The 26509-nt window shown below is 26.7% G+C and overlaps 2 protein-coding genes across 3 annotated transcripts in view; one reads left to right on the forward strand and one right to left on the reverse strand.

The window, feature by feature from the left end:
- tefu (Serine/threonine-protein kinase tefu) overlaps positions 1-26509 on the reverse strand; it is a 54112-nt gene that overhangs the window by 16466 nt on the left and 11137 nt on the right. For both annotated transcript variants that reach the window (XM_089222998.1, XM_015511984.2), the window contains exons 14-49: positions 26293-26473; positions 25993-26207; positions 25807-25911; positions 25176-25270; positions 23901-24045; positions 23672-23826; positions 23497-23601; positions 23290-23424; positions 23062-23218; positions 22881-23005; positions 22682-22822; positions 20845-21096; positions 20653-20777; positions 20137-20590; positions 19934-20074; positions 19581-19824; positions 19262-19500; positions 19034-19199; positions 15818-15920; positions 15583-15690; positions 15072-15174; positions 9739-9898; positions 9330-9634; positions 8917-9245; positions 8706-8850; positions 5632-5969; positions 3816-4042; positions 3632-3747; positions 3430-3571; positions 3240-3353; positions 2274-2380; positions 2085-2201; positions 1872-2027; positions 641-792; positions 203-309; positions 18-132 (exon numbers count right to left, since the gene is read on the reverse strand). In XM_089222998.1, coding sequence (XP_089079124.1) covers positions 18-132; positions 203-309; positions 641-792; positions 1872-2027; positions 2085-2201; positions 2274-2380; positions 3240-3353; positions 3430-3571; positions 3632-3747; positions 3816-4042; positions 5632-5969; positions 8706-8850; positions 8917-9245; positions 9330-9634; positions 9739-9898; positions 15072-15174; positions 15583-15690; positions 15818-15920; positions 19034-19199; positions 19262-19500; positions 19581-19824; positions 19934-20074; positions 20137-20590; positions 20653-20777; positions 20845-21096; positions 22682-22822; positions 22881-23005; positions 23062-23218; positions 23290-23424; positions 23497-23601; positions 23672-23826; positions 23901-24045; positions 25176-25270; positions 25807-25911; positions 25993-26207; positions 26293-26473 — 6124 coding nt within the window. The remainder of the gene's footprint in view (positions 1-17; positions 133-202; positions 310-640; positions 793-1871; positions 2028-2084; positions 2202-2273; positions 2381-3239; positions 3354-3429; positions 3572-3631; positions 3748-3815; positions 4043-5631; positions 5970-8705; positions 8851-8916; positions 9246-9329; positions 9635-9738; positions 9899-15071; positions 15175-15582; positions 15691-15817; positions 15921-19033; positions 19200-19261; positions 19501-19580; positions 19825-19933; positions 20075-20136; positions 20591-20652; positions 20778-20844; positions 21097-22681; positions 22823-22880; positions 23006-23061; positions 23219-23289; positions 23425-23496; positions 23602-23671; positions 23827-23900; positions 24046-25175; positions 25271-25806; positions 25912-25992; positions 26208-26292; positions 26474-26509) is intronic.
- Positions 13702-14066, forward strand: LOC149057479 (enoyl-CoA hydratase domain-containing protein 3, mitochondrial-like). Its single transcript, XM_089223000.1, has 2 exons — positions 13702-13814; positions 13918-14066. The coding sequence occupies exons 1-2, from the start codon at positions 13723-13725 to the stop codon at positions 14009-14011; spliced, it is 186 nt and encodes a 61-aa protein (XP_089079126.1). The 5' UTR covers positions 13702-13722; the 3' UTR covers positions 14012-14066.

Below are 26509 nucleotides of genomic sequence, written 5' to 3' on the forward strand. Positions count from 1 at the left end.
ATATTAACTATTCATACTTTCGAAAAGTTCCTTCTATGCCACAGATGCCCATACCATCAACAATATCTCTTGACAGTCTAAATGGAACAGTTTCTGGTGTAGACAATAAAGTTCCTTGTTCAAATGCGACCCCTAAATTATAATAGTAATATGAAGTCATGTTAAAATTTCACTGAGAAATATTTTAAATTTTTAGACATACCGAAATCAATATGAATGAGTTCCGCAGTAATGTTATCAATCAATATGTTTTGAACATGACGATCACCTAAGCCTAATATGTATCCTACCATAGAAGTAGTAGCAACACTTCACAAATATAATAAATTGTATCATTACTTATTAGATATCAAATTGTCAAATTTTAATTTAATAAATAAACTATTACTGTGTTAGTAGTATTGGGATAGATAAAAATACAGGAGCGCATATTACATTAAAAAAAAAACAGTCAGCTAGTTAAATTTTTTTGCAGTATAGTGGCGGAAATAGCATTAATTGTTTATTGTTGTAATACGATCGCCGACTGGTTGTTTTTTTCCATGTTGCATGTATAGGGTTACACACTCTTGAATTCTTATCTGTCTCAATAAATCTAACAGCATTACTATTATAATATATTTTAAGCAATGTTTCTTACCTATGTATATAGGCTTGCCTCCTTTCAAACCAAATTGAAGGTGATAAGAATTTCTCAAAGAAATAATATCGAAATACTGGTTTTAATTTCTTACAAATTTCCAAATATATTTTTTGTTTAGTCAATTCACAATCTCTTTTTACCTGAGACGACTGTATGAAACAATAAAATTTTTGCATATAAATAACAATTTTATAATACTAAATAGTACATAAATATAACTACAGAAAAGAAAAAGTAATAGTTCAGTAAATAATTTGTAAGCTAATTTTGAACAAAATGTTAATAAGTGCAGCATCCTTCCACAACCATGGATATTCAATCATTCAATTGGAGGAAAAGTAGATGAAAAAATTAATAACTTGTAATTTATTAAGTATTTTTTAATTACAATAATAAAAATAAAAATAAAACACTAAATCATATAATGTAGTTAAATTAATTTTAATCATTTAATTTAAATGCACATAATTTGCTTTAAAATTAAAATATCATACAATGTTTATACACAATATGCTTGTTATGAGCTAGTAAAGTACAAATAACATGCGAGAGTACAATGTTCTCTTAAACTCATAGCAATGGTTTATCTTACAGGTAGAACTCATTGTTAGGAAGTCAATGAAATAAACTAATTAGAGTACTGCCATTAGTAGGGCACAAATGTTTTTTTATTTGCAACTTTGCAAGTTTTAAATATGTTTTATGTAAGTAGGAATTAATATCTAAAAAAAAAATTACTTATTTATACATAATTATTAATTTTTATCAATTTTTCAATTTTGTTCATATTATTTTACTTTGGTTAAATCAAACAAAATAATAAAAAAATAAACATTTTCATTCCAATTTAATAAATTAAATTTTAGGTAGTAGTTTAGTTTTTTAAAATAAAAGGTTGAATATATATAGAATTGAAATGGTATTTAAGAAAAAAGAAAGATAAAAATAAATATGTAATTATTCATGTATATTGTTTAATGTTAACTGTAAAGTAAAAGAAAAATAACCAATAAATAAACAATTAATTAAAAATATTTATAATGAAATATTGTAATTTTTTAGTGCAATATTGTAATACATTTTATTATTTTTTTACTATTCAAAGTAGCTATAAGTGTACCAAATTTTTGTTTTACAAATAAAAATAATATAGTAATGAGTTATTATTAATAGATAAATATTTATATAAAATATAAACATAATATAATTATTTGGAGCTCATACATACTTTAAGAATATTTCTAGCCTCTGCTGGTGTTATGTCTTCTGGCCTATATTTTTGATGGGCACCTGTAATCAAATTTTTCCCTGTTAAGTAGTTAGAAAGAGACATTGTGTTTACACACCATTCAGCAATTCCACTCTGTTGTGAAAATGGGATCACCTGTAAAATAAAAATGCTAGGAAAAAAGTCTTAATCAAAACAATAATCATAAGGTACTTTATAAGTTCTTATGGTCAATTTTCTCTTAGCTGTAGATTTATTAGAATTTAGTAATTTATTCATTAATACGAATACTTGTTGCATAATTGCATCTTGATGCATGTCTTCATTACCCTGAAACATTATGATAAATTTTTTTTGTTTTTAATATACTTATGAAAATCTGTAAATGCATATCTACTTCACCTTTAATAAAAGTGATCTTTGAATACCATCAGAACACAAACAATCAATTTTTTTTGGTTCATGTACTCCACCACAATTTAAAAATGAATTTTCAAATCTAACAATACCTGTAAGTATTAAGTAATATATTTCAAGACAAATCCTAATAAAATATTCTGTATTAATTATACTCTTATAATAGCAAGTATACTAGTTATACTAGGTAAATAATAATCTTTAACTATGAATTGCGCCTATTTGAGGCCGAAAAGTGTCAAATAAGTAGCTCTTCAACAACATATTGTTGTTTTTAGTAATAAATCCTGAGAAGCAATTCATTAACCATGTTAGTACCGTGTTTTTAGAATTATCTGCTTCCATAAATAAAAAAATACCAGCCACCATATATTGACTTTCAATGTTTATAAATTATAATTGAAATTATTTATTAGATAAGTTTCAATTAATTTTAAAATAAAAGCTATTTGTTGGTAAGGAAATCAACCATTAAAATTAGGTATTAGTAGTAAAAGTTATTACATTGAAGTCTGAGAAATAATTACAGTAATTATTTATTTTTCATAATAATAAAAATACCAAATGGAAGTTATGAATAAGAGCAAATAAGAATTTAGTTCTCCCCAAGAAATTATTGAAAATATGCCACTAGTTTTGAGCATGTACTGAAGTGAGAGCTTATAATCTAGTTGCGTCCTGCGAGTAGAATAAAGGTCGCTACACACTGTAGAGGTGGTGGTAAAATTGAGTCTGGCTTTATTTTGACATAATCACCACCACTACAACTTACTGCAGTGTGTGGAAACTAGAATTCCAAGAGACACTTTCAAGAACATCTGGAGCATCCAGAGAACAATTTTAAAGGGAATTAATTAACTGTTGGTCAACTTCAAAGTGTCACAAGTATAAATTATTTTTGCATTTCTTGTAACTGTTTTATTATTTTTATTTCAATAAATATTTACTTACTTATAATGTTTGAATAGTCACCAAGTTTGTTTAGTGGCAATGTTGCTGTAGGATACATATAAAATTCTGAGTTTTGTATTTTCATTAGAGGTTGTTCATTAGGAATTGTAATTCCTACAATCATAAAGAAATTTTTTAAAGAAAGTACCTACATTTAAGTTTAATATTATTTCAAATAGATAAATCATACGTTGGTCATGTGAACAAGAAAATTTTGTATAAGCTAATTGTATAAATGCTTCATATAATTTTTCTGTATTTATCACAATAAAACTAATGTTTTTATCTTTTTTCCAATTTAACATTAAACGTTTAGCAGCTAATACTCTAGACTAAAAATCAAAACAAATATTAAAAATTATATTTAGTGAAACTACAGTAGTATAAAATACTTCTTCTTCATCATTAAAAGATGGTTCACATTGATTAAACTTATGATCTATATTTGTATTTGCGACAGCATAAACAATCGGGATGGTTTGAAATGGGTGGTCCAATGCACAACAATCTATAATAAACAACAAATTTATACTTGACACCCAACTAAATAAGAAATAAGTTATATAAATAGTATACTTATGATTTTTTCCAAAGATTTATGAAAAGAGTGTTCAGACGTGCAATTTAAATGAGCAACCAATTGAGGAAGAACCAAGATAAATTTATATGAAGGATTTTTTTTAAATCCTTGGTAAATAATATCATTTATTTCGTTATTTCCTTTATTTTCTAACCATAAAGATACAATTCTATAAATAGGAAGTTTGCTTTCATCATCTAATGTCATCAATTGCAAATAGTTCCTAAATTTAAACAATATAACCATTAACATTATGAAATATATTGATATAACTATTTATTAACAACCAAGTAAAATTAATTATTTATATTTCATTTTTGATTTTGTGTTAATAAATAATGTAATAAAAATGTAATAAATAAAAAGTTTTAGTTATACTGAATAAGTGAATAAGGTTAATTGAATTATATTCTTTGTTTATTTAAAATATCTGAAAAAATTATGACTGAGTTTTGATATTAAATTATAGTGATAAAAAATATACCTTTTAAAAGAATATTATTTTGCAATTTAATTTAATTATATACCTAATATATGCATTAAGTATTAACAACCAATTTGAAGAATAAAACTGTGTATAAACTTAAAATTCACCAAGTATTAAGTATTAATGTTTCAATTGCACTTAGAAGGTACTAAATAAATAAATTTGAGCATGTCAAAGTTTAAGGTAATATTATACCACATATTTATCCAATTTCAAATGCTATAAAATCCCAACCCAGGTTACAACTTACAAGTATTACAAAATGTTGGTTCACTACTACTTCATTCATATAAATTCTAAATACTTATAGGTAGAGCTCAGAAATTACAGCACTAAATTGGTACTTTTTAGTGCTTTAATATGCCAAAGTCAAAGTCAAGTGTTATAATATATAGCACTAAAAATTATAAAATATGCAAAACAAAATTAAAAAAAACATTACCTACATTTTTATTCATAATTTATGTAAAATAATATAATATAATAATATATTTTATGGTATGATGATGATCACTGTTCAGAATAATGAATTGTCTGATCATTTACCAAAAAAATATTTCACATCATTGTGTGAGGATTTCTAATAAATTTCCAAATAGTCTAATTTTAATTTTAGATATTATTGATGATTAAGTTTAAAAAAATTTAACAATAGAGTTTGATACCATGATTTCATTTATATATGAGAATATAGCTAAAAATTTCACTTAAACTTTGAAATAAACAAATTAGCAAAATAAAATGTTAACATCAAGGATATGCATAACTTTGGATATTTTAAGATATATTAAGACATTTCATGCCCTTCTTTCAATTTATAAGTTATAACTAGTAAACTACTTGTCTGAAATACTCAGAATAATGTTCTGTCATTCAAAAGAATAAACACTTAAAATTATGATTTAAAACTTTAATTTTTTCCCAAATATTTTTTTTAGTAGTGACTTTAAACTATACTTAAAAATTTTAGTGTTTTTTGAAATGAAATCTTATGTTAAAATGGATCACTCAGTATATTATTTATTAGCAATTAAATTTTAATATTTAAAATATTTTTGCAATAATGTATAATGTAATTTTACATTATTATTATCATATTTTGTTTTTATAAAAGTTTAAATAAATATAATAAATACTTATCCTATTTACAGGGAATATCTTTTATACTTTAAACGTCATACTTTTTATGATGCTATATTATATATAAGTTTATATAAAATTTTCATGCATTCAATAAATATTTTATGATTCAATTTAGTTAATTTACAACATTGTATAGCAAATATTTTTTTTTTATTATTAAGTGCATTATTCATATTACTTACTGCAATGTTAGTTTCAAATATTTATTCTTCTCCTCGTTTTTGTTACTTATATCTCTTTTATCAATTGTACTTTGTGAAATCAAAAAAAAACCAGCCTTACTTTTTTCTTTGTTATTGGTTGATTTTCCTAATTCAACCAATGCTTTTCCTTTAGTTATATTGTCTTCAATTTCAAGCATACGTTTTTGAAAATCATCTGTTTTAATATATTTGTATAGTTGTTGATATAATGTATCCGTAAATTGGGATAAATGTTTATAAGCATCTGACAGTACTTTTTTACAATCCAATCCAAATTCTTCTTTATTATTTGATTCCAATTCTAATTTTTTGATAGACTAAGTAAACATTATTTATTTATTATTAAAAATGTGGGCAAATAACCATATGATAGAAAATTACAAAATAAAATCTTAAATTAAATATGTAGAAACAGTATTATGAATATTGAATAGCATCATTAAGGACATATTTAAAATTAATTAAAATAATGCATACAAATGTTAAGTGGACGTCACATCTGTATGTTTAATCTTTATCTTACAAATAAGCTACTTATCGAATTTTCATTCAGCAGTTACAATTTTAAGTTGTTAGCTTTAAATAATAATAATAGTAAATTGACCAAGTATAAAATTTCAAAGAACATTATTTATGTTAAATTGTGGGTTGTTATTCTTTCAATAGTTTTAAGTGAGTTATGAAAATTTTTAAATATTATTATTTTACATATTATTCATCCCACTTAAAAATACAAATATTATAAAAATCAAAAAGAGGACCTAGGTGATGTTTGAACCTTTAAGTTAAATGAAATGTCAGGCCACTCCAACACTTAAACAAATAATACTAAATTATAACTGCTGGATGTAAATGTTGGTATGTTGTGTTAATAAGACACCATATATGTGTACAATGTCCTCTTAATATAAAGTGAGTGTAAAAAGTATTCGTACACGGTACACTCCGTGTTTTTGAATAAATATACACTTTTCTTTATAATATTTTATTTTTATCAATAAACCAACATTCACATAGTAATTTATATATGTATTACTAAATGTATTACAAAAAAAAACCATGACGACTGTAAAAGTCACGAAAATAAGCGATGGCCTGGTCGGCCACAAAAACTTTCGGACCATGACAAACGTATAGTCATACGAACAGTTGAGATGGATCCAAAAATTAGCGCTCCTAAAATAGCACACAATCTTGCAAATTTTTCTGGAGTACATGTTAGTGAATGTACAATTAGAAATTGTTTGAAAAACAGTGGTTACCATGGTCGAATAGCTCGTCAAAAATATTTTGTAATTAAAAAAAATAGACAAAAGAGGCTTGATTTTGCAAGTGGCAACTTACATCGCTCTATTAATTTTTGGAACAGAGTAATATTTACAGACGAAAGTAAATTTAATATTTTCGGCTCAGATGGAAGACGTTTTGTGTGGAGAAAATCAAATGCAGAAATGGAACCAAAGAATTTACAACCTACAGTTAAATACGGAGGAGGTTCCGTAATGGTTTGGAGCTGTATGAGTGCTCAGGGTGTTGGAAACTTGCACTTTATTGACGGAATTATGAACCAAGACATATACTTAAATATTTTGAAGTCACATCTTACAGAAAGTGCTGAAAAAATGAGCATCAAGGACGATTTTGTGTTTACACAAGATAATGATCCCAAGCACACTGCAAAAAAAGTCAAGGCTTGGTTATCTAAAAATGTAACAGAATACCTTGTTGTAACAAGTACCACCACAATCTCCGGACATTAATCCTATTGAAAATTTGTGGGACCATTTGGACAAAAATTCGAAAGCATAATATTTCAAACAAAGAAACTCTAAAAAACGCTCTAAAAGAGGAATGGAATAAAATAACTGCAGAAACAACATCTCATCTGGTTGATTCAATGCCTAGGAGACTGAAGGCTATATTAAAGTCCAAAGGCTACCCTACAAAATATTAAACAGGATTATGTAATGATTTAAAAATATTTATTTAGTTAAAATTATTGGGTGTACGAATATTTATTGTAGTAATATGTATTATTATTATTATTATGATAATGATTAAGAGTATTATTATTATAATTATTACTGTCGTCATGATTTTTTTTTGTAATACATTTAGTAATATATCAATTACTATGTGAATGTTGGTTTATTGATAAAAATAAAATATTATAAAGAAAAGTGTATATTTATTCAAAAACACGGAGTGTACGAATACTTTTTACACTCACTGTATATAAAAACACATTTGAATATAATTCTAAGAGGATGCCATGTGTTTTTTTTGTCTTACAAACATACAACATAGCAAATACTGTTTTGCGCGGTATATAACCATTCATGTTGTAGTCTAGGCTAAGCAGCCAAATTTTCACACTGTAAATAGGAGAACATTTAGTGTCCAATATTGTTGTAATTTTTAAAAATTAATTTAGTATAATTTAGTATTAAAAATACTAAAAAAGTTCCTATTGTTTAAAAATTTATTATTTCAAACTTGAATAACTTTTTTCATATTTATGATACAAAAAAAAAATTGTGTAAGCTTCATAAAAAATAGTTTTTAAAGACCTTTGATTTATAATATAATAATTTAAAATGGTTTAAAATATTTTAATTAGTAACTATCATATAAATTTGTGTTGTGGTAAAATTTCTAAAATAAAATAATTAATTGATATGTAATAATAATATTATTTTTTTGTTTGGTAAAAGTAAAATTATTTCATGTTTTCAATAACTGGTTTATATTGGTTAGGTTAATCAGAAAATGTTGTTTTATAAGAAAATATAACATATTGAACATAGTCAACACATACAAATTCTGAGTTAAACATATTTGTTTTATAAGCATAGTGTTGTGATAATATTTTTGTTACAGTTACAAAAAGGCTTCTAAATAATAAATTACCATATATGTTTTTATAAGATCAAAATATTATAAAATATTATCCCATATTAATAAGATTTTAATATGTTTTTTTATGACCTCAACAGTTATTTTTATTAATCTAACTTTTGAAATGTTAAGAACATTTTGGAAAAACATCTTACCTTTTGGAAATATTTTTTTATAATATCATTTGATGTTTCTGATTTTGTTTCTTCCATCCAAGAACCATAAAGTTGTAATGCTAAAGAATATAAGAAAGGATAATCATAATTTTCAAGTTCTTCAACAACAAATTTTAATAAAACTCTGAAAAATGAATCATTTAAATGATAATATTGCATTAAAATGTATCATCGAGATAATAATATTTACCTTGCCATATGACAGTCATTTCTTTTCCATAAAAGTCTAGTCTCCTCCACCTTTGCCCATAAAATTGTATGTTTATGGTAAATGCTTAAGGTAGCAACTGTTGCTAAATGTCTTCCAGATTCTAGTAACCAATCATTTTGTTGTGCTAGCTCTGCTATTTTCATTCTTAGTATGCCTGATCTTTCATCACCAACAAAATCCAATAACTTACAACGTTGAGAAAGTATTTTATTGATGTTTTCAAAATCATTAGTTCTTAAAGTTTTTTGATTTAACCAGTTGCAAAATAATTTATTTTTATCTGATGTAGAGATAAAATCATCAAGGTCCTTTATTGTATCATTAATAAAAAAATAAAAAATAATACAATTAGGTGTTATTTATTAAATATATGTATGTTAAGGTATACTTACTTCAATTATTTTAAGCTTGGCTAATGGAGTATAAACTGTTGCTGTCGATTCAAGACTTGCACAATATAGAGACTCAATAACTACTAATCTCGCTTCATTAATCATGGGAATTGCCCTATTTAAATTGTTTAGATGCACATGTCGTAAAGCATGATAATGCAATGATTCAAAAGATTTGTCACCACAATCTGGTAAATCCCATTTATTTAATTGCCAACAATAGTCATATTTTAAACTATCATTGTTGGAAGCCAATATGTGAGCAACATTTTGTAATCCAGAGTTTGAAAATGCTTCTAAATAATCTAAAAAAAAAAAAAAAAAATACATTAAACTATATGAGCATATTTTGAATAAAAATTTTTGATTTTTTATGAAAACTAAGTTTATACTTGAATTGTAATATTACCTTTGGAAATGACTCCTGTGGTCTGCTGTAAATCACAATTCTCCATAACACGATCCCATTTTCTGAGTTGTTGATAGTATTGTGTACGAGAGGAAATATTTAACAAATAACTAGAACCACAACCTTCAATTGCATCAGAATCGCCAATACTTTTATAAGACTAAATGTACATAATTATTGAATTATTTATTTTGAAGTAAATATTTATTTGAATAAAGAAATAATTATTAAGATGCAAATGACATGCTTATTTATATAGTACCTAAATTGTACAATTCAACTTAAATAATGTTCAATTGAAATTTGGATAACGTGCCAATTTTGGCACGCGTGCTATAGATTTACACTCCCGATATATAAAGTCAAATAAGATATTTAAACTAACACAATCAGTACAAATACTCGTCAGATTTTAATTTTTTAGGTAAATATCAGAACAGCAATATTTATTTAAAAAAAAGGAAAATATCAATGTAACAAATAGTAATACTTTTTTCAGAAAATATTGATATATTGATGTTGCTATCCTTATTTTAGGAGCAGAACTTTAAGCTTTAACTATTGAATATATTAGTTGGACTCAACCAAATATTAAAATATTAATGTTACAAATAAAATGGCGTAGGGAAAGTGGCGCTCCCATCGCCCAGTGCACTTCTATAAGTACACTGCAGTAGCCTTACCCTGACCTTGATTGGTTGGGGTAGACTGGTCCTCCAGGTTGGGGGTTAAGCGCAGGGTTAACAACCCTGCCTAGTAAAAGAATCTTGTTATGAAACCAACTACACCTAAGCCTCGGACAAGATTACACGGATTCAAGACTGGTTTTTGGAAACGGAATGCTGATTTTAAGATTGCGACATGGAATGTGACAAGCTTGTATAGAACAGGTGCAAGTCAAAATTTAGCTGACGTCCTTAACAAATACAACATTAAAGTAGCAGCCATACAAGAAATAAGATGGTTGGGAGTAGGACAACTAACGATAGGAGAGTACACAATTTTCTTCTCTGGAATGGAGAATACACATCATCTCGGCAATGGCTTTGCAGTTCATAGGACACTAGTACCGTACATTAAGGAGTTTAATCCAGTATCCGAACGGATATCAACCTTAACCATCAACACTAGTCCAATTAATATCTGTATAATAAATTGTCACGCACCAACAGAAGTAAAAGATGACAATGTGAAAGATAGCTTCTACGACGAACTGACTGATACATATGAAGGTATCAATGGGAACATGATAAGGATTGTAATAGGTGATTTCAATGCAAAATGCGGACGGGAACCACATTACTTCCCTTGCATAGGGAAGGAAAGTTTGCATTGCAACAGCAATGACAATGGTCAGCGATTGATAGCGTTAGCGACATCAAATGGTTTGACTGTTAGTAGTACCACTTTCCCACATAAAAATATTCACAAAGCCACTTGGAGGTCACCGGATGGAGAAACCCTGAACCAAATCGATCACATTCTCATACAGACTAGATACCGTAGTACAATCCACGATGTAAGAAGCCACAGAGGTGCTGACTGTGACACGGATCATTACTTAGTGATTGCCAAACTTAGATCAAAGTTAAAAAGCCAATCGAGATTAAAAAACAAAAGAGCTAAATTCAATCTAGAGTTACTAAGAGATGAAACCGTGAGGAAAAAATATGAGAGCGAAGTAAGGAAAGAGCTTAAAGAAAATAGCGTACAAATAGAAATAGATGTAGACTTGGATTGGGAAAAAGTGAGTAATGCTGTCAAAAAAGCAGCGGCCACTAGCATTGGTGAGCTAAAAAGGTCAAGAAACACTTGGTATAATGATGTGTGTAGAATTGCTGTGGACAAACGTCGCAAAGCGAGAGATGACTTTATTAAGAACAACACTCAAACAACTAAAGAAGCTTTCATTCGGGAACGTAAAATCTGCAAAAGCGACCTTCAAAGGGAAAAAAGAAAATTCTTTAACAACATACTTCATACCGCAGAGAACGATCATACGCAGGGGAGAACTAGAAATTTTTTTAGAGTCATCAAACAGTATAAACAATTCAACCCTATATGGAATGCAATCAGAGACCAAGACGGACAAATGTTAATGGAGCCAGAGTCAAGAGCTAAGAGATGGAAAGACTATTTTGAAAAACTACTAAATGGTAACATGCCAGCCCAGCCTGTAACGCATGTCGAATATGAAAGACCGGAGCCCTATGTAGAGGATGTTAGTCTAGATGAAGTAAAAAGTGCTATAATTGGCCTGAAAAACTGGAAAGCACCGGGTACAGATAATATTCCAACAGAACTCATTAAATATGGAGGCGAGGAGCTACATGTAGTAATATACAGACTGTGCCAGCAAATATGGATGGAAGAACGGGTACCGGATAGCTGGAATGAGGCAATCATTATACCATTGTACAAAAAAGGAGATAAGACAAAATGTGATAATTATAGAGGGATATCGCTCTTGAACTCTGCGTACAAGGTCTTCTCTAGAATCTTACTAAATCGCATGGTCCCTTATGTGGAGGACTGTTTAGGTGAATATCAATGTGGTTTCCGAAAAGGACGTTCAACCACGGAACAACTATCCGTAATAGGCCAAATAATTGAAAAGAGATACGAATATCGGCAGAATATGTGGCAAATTTTTATAGATTTCAAAAAAGCCTATGATAGTATCCACAGAGAGAGCCTCTACAACATTATGTATGAGTTCGGTTTCCCAAAAAAATTAATATCCCTAACTAAAATGTGTATGGAAAACACGAAATACAGAGTGAGAACACAAAATGTAACATCAGAAACCTTTATAGTGGAAACCGGACTAAAGCAGGGAGATGCCCTGTCCCCACCTGTCCCCAGTACTCTTCAATCTTGCTTTAGAGAAGGTAATAAGGGTACTACAGGACAATGAAGGTGGTCTACTAATCGGTCAGAATAAGATACAGATCCTAGGCTTTGCTGATGATTTAGATATAATAGGCGATTCACTTTCAGACGCAGCCAACGCAGCCAGAGTGTTAGAAGAAGCGGCAAAAAAAATAGCTCTTGAAATTAACACTGAGAAAACAAAGATAATGGAACTAATTGAGAGTGGGGAGGACCCTAGTGAGTCGGAGAATTTAGCCTATGAAAAAGTTAGCGATTTCAAATATCTGGGAGCTACATTAAGTACAAAGAATGATTGGTCAAAGGAAATAAGTATTCGGATAAACAAAGCTCAGAGAACGTTCTACGCACTGACAAAATTTTTCACGTCCAAAATGTTATCAAGGAAGACGAAAGCAAGATTATACGTAGCCATTATAAGACCGACGCTAACATATGGTTGCGAAGCTTGGACGACAACCAAACAAACAGAGAGAAAACTAAGGACTTTTGAACATAGAATATGGAGGAAAATATGTGGACCTGTCTTTGATGAAACAACGGGGAATTGGCGGAGGAGGTACAACAGAGAGTTGTACGATATGTTGGAACTAACAACAGTAACAAGCTTCATTAAAAGCCAAAGGATACAATGGCTAGGACACATAATGAGAAGGCGAGAGAATGAAATAGTTAGAGTGACATTGGAATGGAAGCCAATAGGTAAAAGACCAAGAGGTAGACCGAGAAAAAGATGGATAGACGTGGTAGAAGATGATTTAAAAATCCTTGGAGTCGAGAATTGGAGGGAGACAGTTCAAGATAGAGACAGGTGGCGAAGTGTAGTAATGGCGGCAAAAACTCTTAGAGAGTAGAAATGCCTTTAGAAGAAGAAGAATGTTACAAATAAATGTAAATCCGGTAATATTAATATTTTAGATTATGAGAGGAGCAAGGAATTACATCAATTAATGCTGAAGAAGCCCTTAGAACTGGTCTTGTTAGTAAGGTTGTTCCGCCTGAAGTATTAGGTTAATTATTTAAAACATATTTGGTTGTTATTGTTTCTATTAATTAATATTACCTTTAGATGATGAAATTACCAAGTTGACGATGTTAGTTGGTCAAAAAAGCCGTTCTGTAATTTCTTTGGGAAAGAAATTTTTTTACAGACAAATCGATGAAAATATTAAATTGGCTTACAGGTAATTTGTATTTAAAAAAAATGTTTGTTATAGTTTTAAACATTTAAAAAAATACTGTATAGGCCACATTTATTTAACAACTTTATTTATCATGTATTTACAGGAATGGAGAACAAACTATGCTTGATAATTTAAAACTCGATGATTGCAAAGAAGGTTTACAGTCATTTGTTGAAAAAAGAAAACCCAATTGGTGAAATTAAAAATAAATTCAAACTTTCTTATAATAAAATAAAATTATCTATAAATCTATTTTTATTTGTTTATTGGCTTCAATTATTTTTTAGATTCTGAGCGGAGCGATGAATGTATTGATTTTACCATGATGTGTGTTTTTTTTTTGTGTCTGTCATCACGTTTTGGGGCAGTAAAAGTGCTTCGATTTTTGACTTCAGTACCTTGTTCAATCAGGAAGTGAATCTAGTTGGTACTTTGGGTGGTCAAAAGTGAAAAATTCCTAATATTTTTCTTAAAAATTGGGATAAACAAACTAAAAATAAAGGAAAAAACGGGAATTTTTACACACAATCAATTTTCGACAGAATCAATTTTGGTTTTTGATGTAACTTTAAAACAAATGACCATAGATACATGAAATTTTCACCGAATATTTATATAAATATATTCTATTCCCCATGCAATTTTCAAAATATTAAGACTTAAGTTGAACTATTTATAGGCATATGCAATTTTCGATCATTATTAGTTATTTTAAATTAATAACGATAAAAATGTATTTGTTGGGTAGAAAAGCTTGAAAATTTAATACAAGGCTCCAAGCATATTGTTACAATAGCAGTTCAAAAATAAAAGAAATAATTAGTCTCAATTTTTTCTTACAAGCATTCAAAGTTTGAATTTTGAAAACATACGTAAAAATCACGAAAATTTGCAAATTATTTTAAGATAGAAATTCATAAAAAATTTTCTTTTTAAATCTAAGATTTGAAAATTTTTAATAATCTATATATATTATATAATATAGATATATTCTAGAGTCTAGACAGATAAACCATCTCCGTTCAGAATCGTTTTTCGTATATAATGATATAATATCATTGGATTCAAATTTAATTCCATCCATTACAGTAATCCACTTGTAACCTACTGTACAGCAGAGCGATATTCACTTTCCCGCTTTTTTACCTATTATATTATACATTTATAAAATTATATGCATCAATTCGTATTTATGATTGTTAATAATTATAAGTAGTACTTTATATTTAGAATAATATTAATAGATTAATAACATACTTCATTGAGAATTGATTGCAACAAAAGTCCTTCTTCTGGTAATATTTCTGTGATCACATCCACAGGATTAAATACCATTGACTCTTTAACTTTGTTCATTTTTCTAAATGTGAAAAAAAATTATGATAATCATTTGTAATACAATATTATGACGTGTTCACTTTTATGTAAATAAATACAATAAGGATATTCCATAAATAATGGTTAATAGCAACTATTAAGAAGCCAATAAAAAAAGTACAGCCTAGTTGATCATAGAACGAATTACTTTAACAAAATAATCTTAGTAAATTCAAAAATAATAATTGTTAGTTTTCTATTAAAATGTTTTTTTTTCTAATAAATTAAGTTAGTTAATAACTAACTGCAATTTATAAAATTAATTTTTTTGATTCATCATGAGTTAAAAAAATTAAAATACCAAAAATATACTATTTTTTAGTAGAACTTCGTAAAATAATGTTTACAATCAACAAGGCCTGAGATAAACATAATAAAATCAATAACTTACTTAAATTTAGTTTCACACCATAGCTCTAAATATTGGATAGAAGTAAAATATGCAGAGCAAAATTGAGCTGCTTGGGATACATATAAGTAATCTATATCTAAAATTGTTCTAAAAATACAAAACTATTAATAGTATATTGATATCACACAATTCTAAAAAATCTTTTAATTTGTTTCTTATTAAGTAAAGGAATAACATTTTTAAAACTATTAAGTTATGTAAAAATAATAGTTACTGTAAAGGATTGTTTTGTTGAAGTCTAATAAAATTAATGATGCTTAGAAGACATTGTACAGCTGATTTGTTATGATAAATATTATTTTCAACGGCATCATAAACTGTAACAATCAATAGGTAATATAGTAGGTATAAAGATATGTTCAGAGTATCACAGAACATTACTGACAAAACATGGTTTCTGACTTGAATTGCTTATTGATAATTAAATTAAATACAATATTTTTTATAACTGGATAAATATGTGAAGGTAAGTAGGTAGCATATCAAATGACTAACAGTATATGGTTTTAAAAACAAAAGGTAATATTTTCTTCAGACTTCAATTAAAAAATTTAATTTAATTAACTCTTAAAAAAATTAAGGTTTTTATTAACCCATGCACGCGGAACTTGTCTTTTTAACACCACCTTTTATGAGAATGAATGCCACTGACTAGTTTTTAGTTATCACAAAAAATTGAATGGAATCAAAGTTGAAAATGAGCTCATAGTCAATAGGTCCTCTTCCGTCCTTATAAAATAAATATGTTAAAAATTTGAACATAAACAATAAAATATTAAATAAGTATTTATTTTTTTATTATACTGTATGCATCTTAATTTTATAAATTTATATGCCTGATCTAGAAAACCTAAGATATTATTACCATTAGGTATTCATAAGTTATAAATTAATCTTTCTATGTTGAATATAGCTAGATCACTGTATCTAAATTGTGACAGAGTCGATCGTTTTTATACATTTTAATTATCTACATACAAGAAAAAAAGTAATATTTTATATGGTTACTTAATAACTACATTTGTTCCAGTCAAAACTAGAACAATCAATACCTATATAGACTCAATTAAATAATATATTAGTACATAATGTTTTATACATACAGAATGTTTATGAAGTAATGACATAGTAAGACTATAATGGCATCTACAGTAAAACTTCCGTAAATTCCGTAATGGTCACCTCTATGGCTCTACGTAACAGTAATTTTTTTTTGGTCCTGACGAGTGTTATGGTTAAAATACATTAATACTTTTATATAACAAGCACTCTAATTAACGGTCAATTTATGATGTTGATGACGCGACAAACACTTGTTTGTGACTGTGTATTTCATCAATAGTGTTAAGTAAGTTGAAAACATTTTGAAGTACGCTTGTACTATAGTTTCCATGACCTCTAAACGTAAACATCTAACTTTAGCGGAAAAAATAAAATTGTTAGAATTTTACCAAAAAGAAAATGTGAGTGCACATACTCTTGCTGATAATTTTTAATAGGAAGATATTAAGCCACTGACTTAAAAAAAATAAAGAATGATTTTAAAATTGTGGAAATCCCATAGTAACGATCATATGAAAACTATAAAACGTTGTTAAACCGAATCAGACAATATAAATGAAGTTATATACGAATGGATTTGTGCAGCTTATGCTAAAAATATTACAGTCAGTGGACCAATACTTAAAGAGAAGGCTTTAGAAGTAAGTAAAGAATTTGAATGTGAACATTTTAAAGCATAAAATGGTTGGCTTGATAAATTTAAATCACGTTACATTTCTTTTAAAGTGGATTGTGGTGAGACCAAATTGGTTGATAAGGAAACAGTGGATGAATGGCGTATAAAAGTTTAACAATTAATTTCTTCTTATGAGCATCAAAATATTTTTAATGCAGATGAATCAGGATTATTTTATAAAATTCTTCCGGATAAACCACAGTTTTAAAAATGAAATTAGTACTTCTGGGAAAAAGTCTGAAGAAAGATTGACTGTCATGATGTTATGTGTTAATTTATTAGGTGAATTTGAAAAAAAACTAATTAAAGGCAAATCAAAAAAACCTCGTTGCTTTAAGAATGTGGAACTACGTCTAGAGTCTAGATCACCGCTCCCCAACATCCAAAACGAGCTCACCGCCCACCAGGGGAGGATATCGCCCCCGTTGAGAAGCACTGGTCTAGACCTATATGGGAAGCGAATAAAAAAGCATGGATGACATGATGTATAATGATTGAGTGGTTGATGGAGTTTGACAAAAAAATGAAAAAACAAATATGTAAAATAATTTTGGTTTTAGATAATGTAAATTACATTCTCATTTAAAATTACAAAACATAAGCTTAGAATTTTTACCATCACATACACACTGTCAGCCTCTAGATCAAAGTATAATTCAAAATTTTAAAGTTATTTACCGATAAATAAAACTTAGATGAATATTATCATAGATCGACGTAATAAAAGATGCTGATGAACTAGCAAAAAGCATAACTGTATTAGACACTTAGATGTGGATTAAACAGTCTGTAAAACAAATAACAAACCATTGTGTTATTAAATGTTTTAAAAAATCAGATTTTATTTTGGAAAATTTGCATGTAGATTTAGATAACATAGATCTTGAAAACGAAAAAAAATGTTGGTGAACAATTAATATGCTGCCAACTCATATGCAAGGTGAAGAGTTTTTTTTTGGTTGAAAAAATCTGAGAACTGAAGAAGATAGTACTGATATCAAGTCATTCATAACACTATAACAGCAGATAATAACGAGGAGGAAACAAATGAAGAGACTAAAGAACCAAAGTACAATGTATCAAACTATTCTGAGGTTTTAAATCAAATAAAACAATTATCAGCTTTCACTCTTCAAAAAGATGACATAGATGGTTATTATCTGTTAAAAACCGCAGAAATTTATTCTGAAAAAATTTTTTCAAGTAATCAAATGAATCTAAAACAAACTAATATAACTCAATTTTTAAATTTTAGTGCATACTTAAAAAAAGCTTGAGATTCTTTTAAAATTGTTAACAGTACCTATAGTATGTATTTCGCAAATCATAAATTCATTTTTAAATACCCATATTCATATGAATTATTAAATAATTTATTTTTAAAACTTGCATGGACTCTATATAGCGGTTACCTTGAAGATGTTGAACTACTGTTAACAGTCACCTTTATAGGGCAGCCATCTCTAAATAACGGTAATTATGTACAGTCCTTTCGCTGACCGTTATATGGAAGTTTTATTGTATTATACTATCATTTACAACAAGAGAACTAACCTAACCTAACCTAACCTAGAAAACTAAATATTTAAATATACAATTAAAATAATTTCATATATAATAAATTGTGATATAGTTATCTAGAGAATTTAATACAAATCTATACTGTTTATAAATAATTATTTGTAATATTACCTTGATAAGAATTTCCATTTATCTTTTCACTTTTTTTTTCTGTTTTCAATTTATAATGTTTAAGAAAAAAAAAGTTCAAATGTTTATTTAATACAGGCCGTGTCAATGGTTTGTATTCAAGAAGGAAATAAACTAGATGTGGTAAAATGTTTTCACAAAAGACAGGCTAAAATTATATTTACATTAATTCATATCATAGATGTAAATATATCATTTTATAGTTTTTACTTTATTTTCGGCAATAGGCAATAAACTTTTGCAAAAGCCTTCAAGTGTTTCCAATAAATGTTTTGTAATGTTTGTAATCCAATTATTGTATGAGATGGATTCATCTATTGGACACCAGATTTCATTTTTATCAATAAGTAGATTAAATTGTTGAATATTAAATGATAATTCAACATCCAATTCTACTATTTGAGAATATTCATGTTTAAATGGGTATAAAACCTTTGCACCTAATTCATCTAAATTTTTAATTACATTTAAAATATGTAAGGTTAATACAATTGAACAATGATTGAATGAAAGCTATTAGTTGTATTACCATATAAACTTTTTCCTTCACGAGTTGCCATAATTTGAAATAAGGTCATATTACTTGATTCCAAAACTGAAACATTATCGTCATTTAAGTAATTTAAAACCAATTCAACTATATGCTTTATAAATGAGTATTCTAGAGATATATGGCATTCTAATCTCAATACTTCAGGTTCTGGTTGCAGTATTAAGGTAGTTAAATCAGCTGGACCTAATATACCCAAACAACTGGCAGCTAAGATTTGAATCTAAAATACAAACATATTAAATAATGAATAAAGGAAATAATTTAATACAATAATACAATAATTGTAAACATTTTCAAGGTTATTATATACATATAACTTGAATACATACTTCAAATTCATCACATTTTGTAAGCTTTATTAGTGTACAAATTAAGCAATGTAAAATGCTTTTAACGCAATCTTCTGAAAAACCACGCATATTTAACAGTTCTTGGTACATACATTGAAGTTCTTTTTCATTTGTTTGTAGCTAAAAGAAAAAAATGTCTATGTATTTACTATTTTGTAAAATTTATTTGAGTACTGGCTAACCTTTTGTCTTAAACATTGTAAAGATTGAACTATGTTAGTGTTTTCATTTTGTTGAGAAAGAAAAGAATTGATATCTTTATGTAGTGTTGTTTTATTTTCTTTATTTGTTTCACAATCAATAACTTGATTACTGAAGTTTTCAAGAATATTTAATAGACGTAATAATTTTTCTTTTAAGGAATGTTGCTTTTTAGTCAATATTCGTAGAGTTGATGTCAGAGATCCAATTTGACTAATTTTAAATTTTAAAATGCATCTTCGATTAATAAATAACCATTCTAAATATTCTATAGCATAATAATGCATTTCACATTTTTTTTGGTTTAATAAAGTGATAATTGACTGTACAGATTGATTAATTAGAAAATGAGAAAATTCATCTATTTGATTAGAATCTAATAATTGACCGATAAGAGCCTTCATAAAAATTGTATACTGGAAAAATGACTGATACCTACAAAATAAATAATAAAATAAATAATAAGCTAATATTTAAAAGCAAACTAATATTTGTACCATAATTCTGATGTTAAAGTTTTGAAAATATTCACATACAATATGTGAACAATTATTTGAATACAATTGGGTTTTTTTGTAGCCATGTGAGTAAAAAAAGGATTGTTACTTCTTACATATGTCTCCTATAGTTAACAGAACATAAATTAATAAGTAATATAAATAAATAGAATAAGTAGACAAATTATTTACTTGAAAAATATTAATTAAAATCAGAAACTGATCGCTGCTAATTTGTATTGGAACAATTGGCTGCTCAGTATTTATGACAACCATTTGGATAAATTGTAATATTATATCTGAGTACTGGAACCTTATTAGTTCATTAAAATGCATTTCACCCAATTGATTTTTAATGAGATTTTTAATTGCATCATGATTAAGTAATGGTACCTCTACTAAATTAATAGCCAACAAATATGAAAATATAACAGGAAAGTTTTCCTGTAAATTGACACTTTTGATAAATATCTAAGACATAAGCTATAGTTTACATAATATTTATTAATATAATAATAATAAATATTAGGAGGAGGAGAGGGTTATGAGTGAGAGGAAATCCCTTTGCAAACCCCAGAGTGCACAATGTTACTTGCTACGTACAGACTATGATGTGCCATTGCCTAGAAAATAAAACACCTGGTAACCATAGTCCATATTCCATAATAATCCTTAGTAACACATCTATATATACAAGGTGATTTTTTTTATCAAAGAAGACTCATTATTTAAAAAAGTATTTACTTTTTTCAAAATATTTTTTTACATGGTTTCAAGTTGTTAAAAAACCAACGTTTTTAAAAATTATATTTTTATCCTTATAATTTTTTAAGTTTTTTACTTTTTTGAATGACAACATAGAGTTTTAATTTCATATTCCAGAGCAGAATATTTTTCTAAGTATTTAAATCCATAAAAATCGAATTTAGAGCTATTAGTTTTTGAGTTATAAGTATTTATAGATTGGCAGAGTGGATTGGTGCGGGGTTACCCCACAAAATGTTTGTCCACAACTCTGCTTGTCTAAACTTTAAATACATAAAACTCATAAACTACTCGTCCTAAATTCGATTTTTATGAATCAAAATAATTAGAATAATATTCTGCTTTGGAATATGAAATTAAAACTCTATGTTGTCATTCAAAAAAGTAAAAAACTTAAAAAATGATAAGAATAATTTTTTTGTCAAAACGATGGTTTATTAACAACTTGAAACTATGTAAAAAACATTTTTAAAAAAGTCAATACTTTTTAAAAAATTAGCGTTCTTTGATAAAAAAAAATCACCCTGTATATATATACAAATGGATTTCTGTCTATCTATTGGTATTTTATGCATTCCTAAACGGTTGGACCCATTGCGACAAAATTTGGTACAGAGATATATAGACTTATAGGCAGAAGATAGGCAACAAAACACAAGGACAATTGCTACAAGTTTATGGATTGGATTTGGAAAATTCATGCTTTTTACATGGACAGCTTATATGGCATGCTCATGTGTCGTAAAAACATTCTGATTTAGTATTGTATGCACCAGAAGGAAGAACAAAAAATATTGTGTATCCAAATGCACTTCAATAAATATCATTCATTTGAATACTTGAATTGTCTAAGACTTTTCTCGATAAAACGAATAAAATTACATGATGATAAACTAAATTGAAAATCATTGTAAGATTATTAGTTAATATATTTTAATCGTTATCTATCTGAATGTAAAAAAATATACTGCTGGCATAATCACAGGTGACAAATTTAAGTATTTAACACACAGTTTGAGACATACAATAAGTAGGATTTTTTATGAGCTACGAAGTGCACAGGTTCAGCTAGTTTAAATATAAAAATTAGTTAAAACAACTTCTACAGATCATGGTTCAATACAACTAAATAAATAATTTAATAATAATAATAATAAATAAAAATTCAACGAATTGGGATTTTAGAAACAAAAAAAATTAATACCAAAGGTTCAATATTGTAATAAATAAATATATATATACATAATAAGAAAATGTTACTTACTTCAATTAAATCACAGAGAACACCTATGGAATTTAAAATATCCAAGTCATTTTTGATTACTAAAATAGGGATGGTTTCTAAAGGGTATTTTTTAGAGAATTGTTCTATTGTTGTGCAAGAAAACAATTTAACTGGAAATTCCTAAACAAATAATTAACAGATCAATAATTAAAAAAAATAAAGAATATTAAAACATTACTTTAAAAGTAGAATACTTCAAATGCCACTCCCATACTAAAAATTTTAAATTATTTTCTAATAACTCCATATATGATTTCATTTCTAATTCGGTTTTTACACATTCTAACAGATTAATCACCAAATCTAAAACCAAATAATATTTAATTTAAAAATTAAACATTATTAAAACTAATACTAACCTAGGTTAATTTGTTTAATATTAACTGTTTGAAGAACTTCGAATAAACATTTTTTTCGAAACTTAACACTTGACGTTATTAATGATTGCATGCATAATAAATAAGTAGAAATTCTATTGGTATACTCGTCTTCACGTTCTTCTTCACATATATCGTACTACAAATATTTTTTAAATAGTTCTTCAAATAATATAACACAATAATATAATCTAATAGTAAAAAAATTACATCAACAATAAATCCTTCTTGTAGTTTATGTAATATAATGTCAAACATTTCTTCATAGCATATTATATATGTATTTGGAATATTTTCATAAACATCACACATTACTTTCATACATCTAATAGCAGCAGTTCTCACCTGTAATATTAAGTTAAAATTAAATCAAAGGTCTAAAAATCAACTTTAAATGTATATGCAATTGAAACAAACCTGAAAAAATGGACTGTCTAGATAAAACAATATATTTTTTGGACTCATGGGTTGTACCACATTAGTATCAATATTCCAAGTCGAACCAAAACTTCCATTATTTTTCTAGGGTTACATCAAATACAATATTAATATTTAAAGAAAAAAAGTTATAAAATTAAATAAATTAGCTTACAGATGCAAAATGTCCAAGTAAGTCAACAAAAGCACAAACCATTTTTGGTCCACAATTTTCGGTAGTAGTTATTTTTTGTAATGACCAAATTAACATAAGTAGATTAGTAGTGCAAACTTTATCTAATTTATTTTTAGTAGTTATTTCAAGTGCATCTAAAATTAAATAATTAAAGTAATATAAACATATTATATTATACATGAAATAAAATATTAACAAATTAGTTTACCACTTAAAAGTTGAGTTATTTGGATAAAACCTTCTTGACGAGAACACCAAGATTTGGCTAGTTGCTTAATAAACTTATTCATTTTGACTATCAAATCTATTGTTAAATTTTCCAAACTGAAAGCTATATGAAGGAAATTGGTAAACTGAAAATTAAATGTTCTTGTTTAACAATTAATTATCTATACTTAGTATGAACAACATTAAAAATGATAAAAATATTAGTGGTTTAAAAGGTTGGGAAAGTTTTAAAAAAAAGTTTTAACTAGTTTACATTGCCCAATGATCTTTTTTTATAAAACATATTTTGTGATTAATTTAATTATTTAAAAATGTTTTAGAAATAATTTTGTCTAAAATCTTTCTAGTTTTTTAAAATAAATTTTTTTGGTTATTCGTAAATATTCAAATAATTTACAAAAATAACATGATATAGTAAAATTATAAATATATAAATAGTATAGAAGATAAGAAGAGTACCTATTGGAAATAATGATTACCCAGGTTGATGGATACTAGATAATTGAAAATATATTTGTACAACATACAAGGCATAAGCAGATATTTAGAGAACTTGAAGGGTTTTAGGCATCTCCAAAAATATTTTAAAATCCGCCCATAACACTTATAAGTCTATGTTTTTTCTTTACAAAGCCCCTTCCTTTGAAAGTTGTTAACAAATATCTGCTGATATGCAATGAGACTTTTTTTTTTTATTGAAGATAAAAATGTATTTACAATCTATAAATACAGTGTATAATAAGTAAGTGTGGTGACTTAAAAAGAAAAAGAAAAAAAAATAACATTAATTACAGAAAAGGAAGGCCCCCAGCAGTGCCACCTGACAAGAAATTAGGGTTTGAGTTTATTTATTTTATTATTATTATTATTTTTTTTTTTATAATTAGGGTTTTGAGACTTAAGAAACAAAGTGCAAATATAGAACAAAATAACCTGATTCAGTAGTGCCAATCACCCAATTTATAGATGATATATCAACATGTTGTAGTAGATTTTTTAGATGGGGAGGGGATACTATGAGATAATTTCGCGTACTGCATCCAGGATAAACTTAAAACTTAAAAATATACAATTAAACATTACATTACTAATAAGTAGATGCTTGGATTTGCATCTGATGATTAAAAAAAAAAGATAGGGGGGATTATGGGGCCCCTTGATGTACAACGTGATAGTATATTTTAAACACTTCGGCACCACTGATCTAAATTTAATGTAAATACATTATTATATAATTAGTATAAATCTATAGTACTTTGAAGTAGGCATATGATTGACAAATTGAACCTTCTAATTCATTTAAGTCTTCTACTATTGTTTCTAATAAACATTTTTGATAACCATATTCACCTGTACAAATAGAATTGTGTAATTAATTAATATGCAAAACTAAATTTAAAATAAAAAACAATAAGGTCAAATTGAGTTCCTTACTGTTATTTATCACTAGTTAATAGAATCCACCTTTAATTAGAATCATATTTTTATAAAAACCTAAACCAAATAATATTTATTAAAAAACTTAAAAAGTTTTATGGGATCAATTGAAATAGAATCCAAATTATCTCTATGACATTGTCACAATGTCACATTAAATAAAATTTACAAAATATATATAAATAGGTACTAATAATTATTAAGAACATTAAATATTAATAATCATATAAAAATGGTTCCTAGACTGAAAAATTATTTAATGCCGAGTAGTAAATTTTCCAAAAAAATCTTTTAAAATATAATAGTATTATTTTATTATTTTCAGAAAGATACATCAATGATCAAATAAATAACAATTATCTCTAAATTGTAGGCTAAAAATAAAATAAATAACAATACAGATCTAAAAATTCTTAATAAAAATGTAGTTATTTTTATGAAATACTTAACTTTGAACAAGCAAGTCTGTAATAATGCCTTAATTGCTTGAATACTTAGTTTTTGTTCTTTTGTGAGATTATCATAATTTAACACTTGATACATAGTATTTGTATCTAAAACACAATGACATAATATAACACTAAATTGTACATAACTTATTGTATAATGAAATGTAACGAAAAAAATATTATTACCATTCAATTTACTTAAATTATAAAGTTCACTCAAGATAACTTTATTTGTTTTGTGATTCATTAAATCATCTACTATTATACCATCAACCAATTGCAATTGTTTATGAAATAATGAACACACATTAACAAATGCTTCATTATTCAGTTGGTTTACATCAGCTTTGAGTTCTGAAACTATATTATTCACTATCTCCATGTATTTAAATTTATATAATCTGTGGAGACAAATAAATTCAATAATGCTTATTAAATGTAAAATATTCATTCAAAATTATGAAAATATTTATTATTGATAATCACCTAAATTCATTAAAATCATTATTGAATTGAGGAAATTGATTTTCAAGAAAACATAGAAAATTAGTCAAGGAAAAAAAACATTGAAGTGTTACAATATTTGCTTTTTCCTTTAATTTTATGCATTTTTCTATGAAATTAATTAATCTCTCAAAAATATTTTCATCAATTGATTGTCTTAATTCTGTTAAAAATAACCATTAATTTATTAACTCAATAA

The sequence above is a fragment of the Diuraphis noxia genome, unplaced genomic scaffold, assembly GCF_037042655.1.
Source record: "Diuraphis noxia isolate RWA-SAM2 unplaced genomic scaffold, SU_Dnox_SAM2 contig0003, whole genome shotgun sequence".
NCBI lineage: Eukaryota > Metazoa > Arthropoda > Insecta > Hemiptera > Aphididae > Diuraphis > Diuraphis noxia.

Coding starts and splice junctions, on each gene's coding strand:
- LOC149057479 (XM_089223000.1), top strand. CDS start 13,723: ATGTTAGTTGGTCAAAAAAGCCGTTCTGTAATTTCTTTGGGAAAGAAA. Junction 13,815..13,917: donor AATATTAAATTGGCTTACAG/GTAATTTGTATT, acceptor ATGTATTTACAG/GAATGGAGAACAAACTATGC.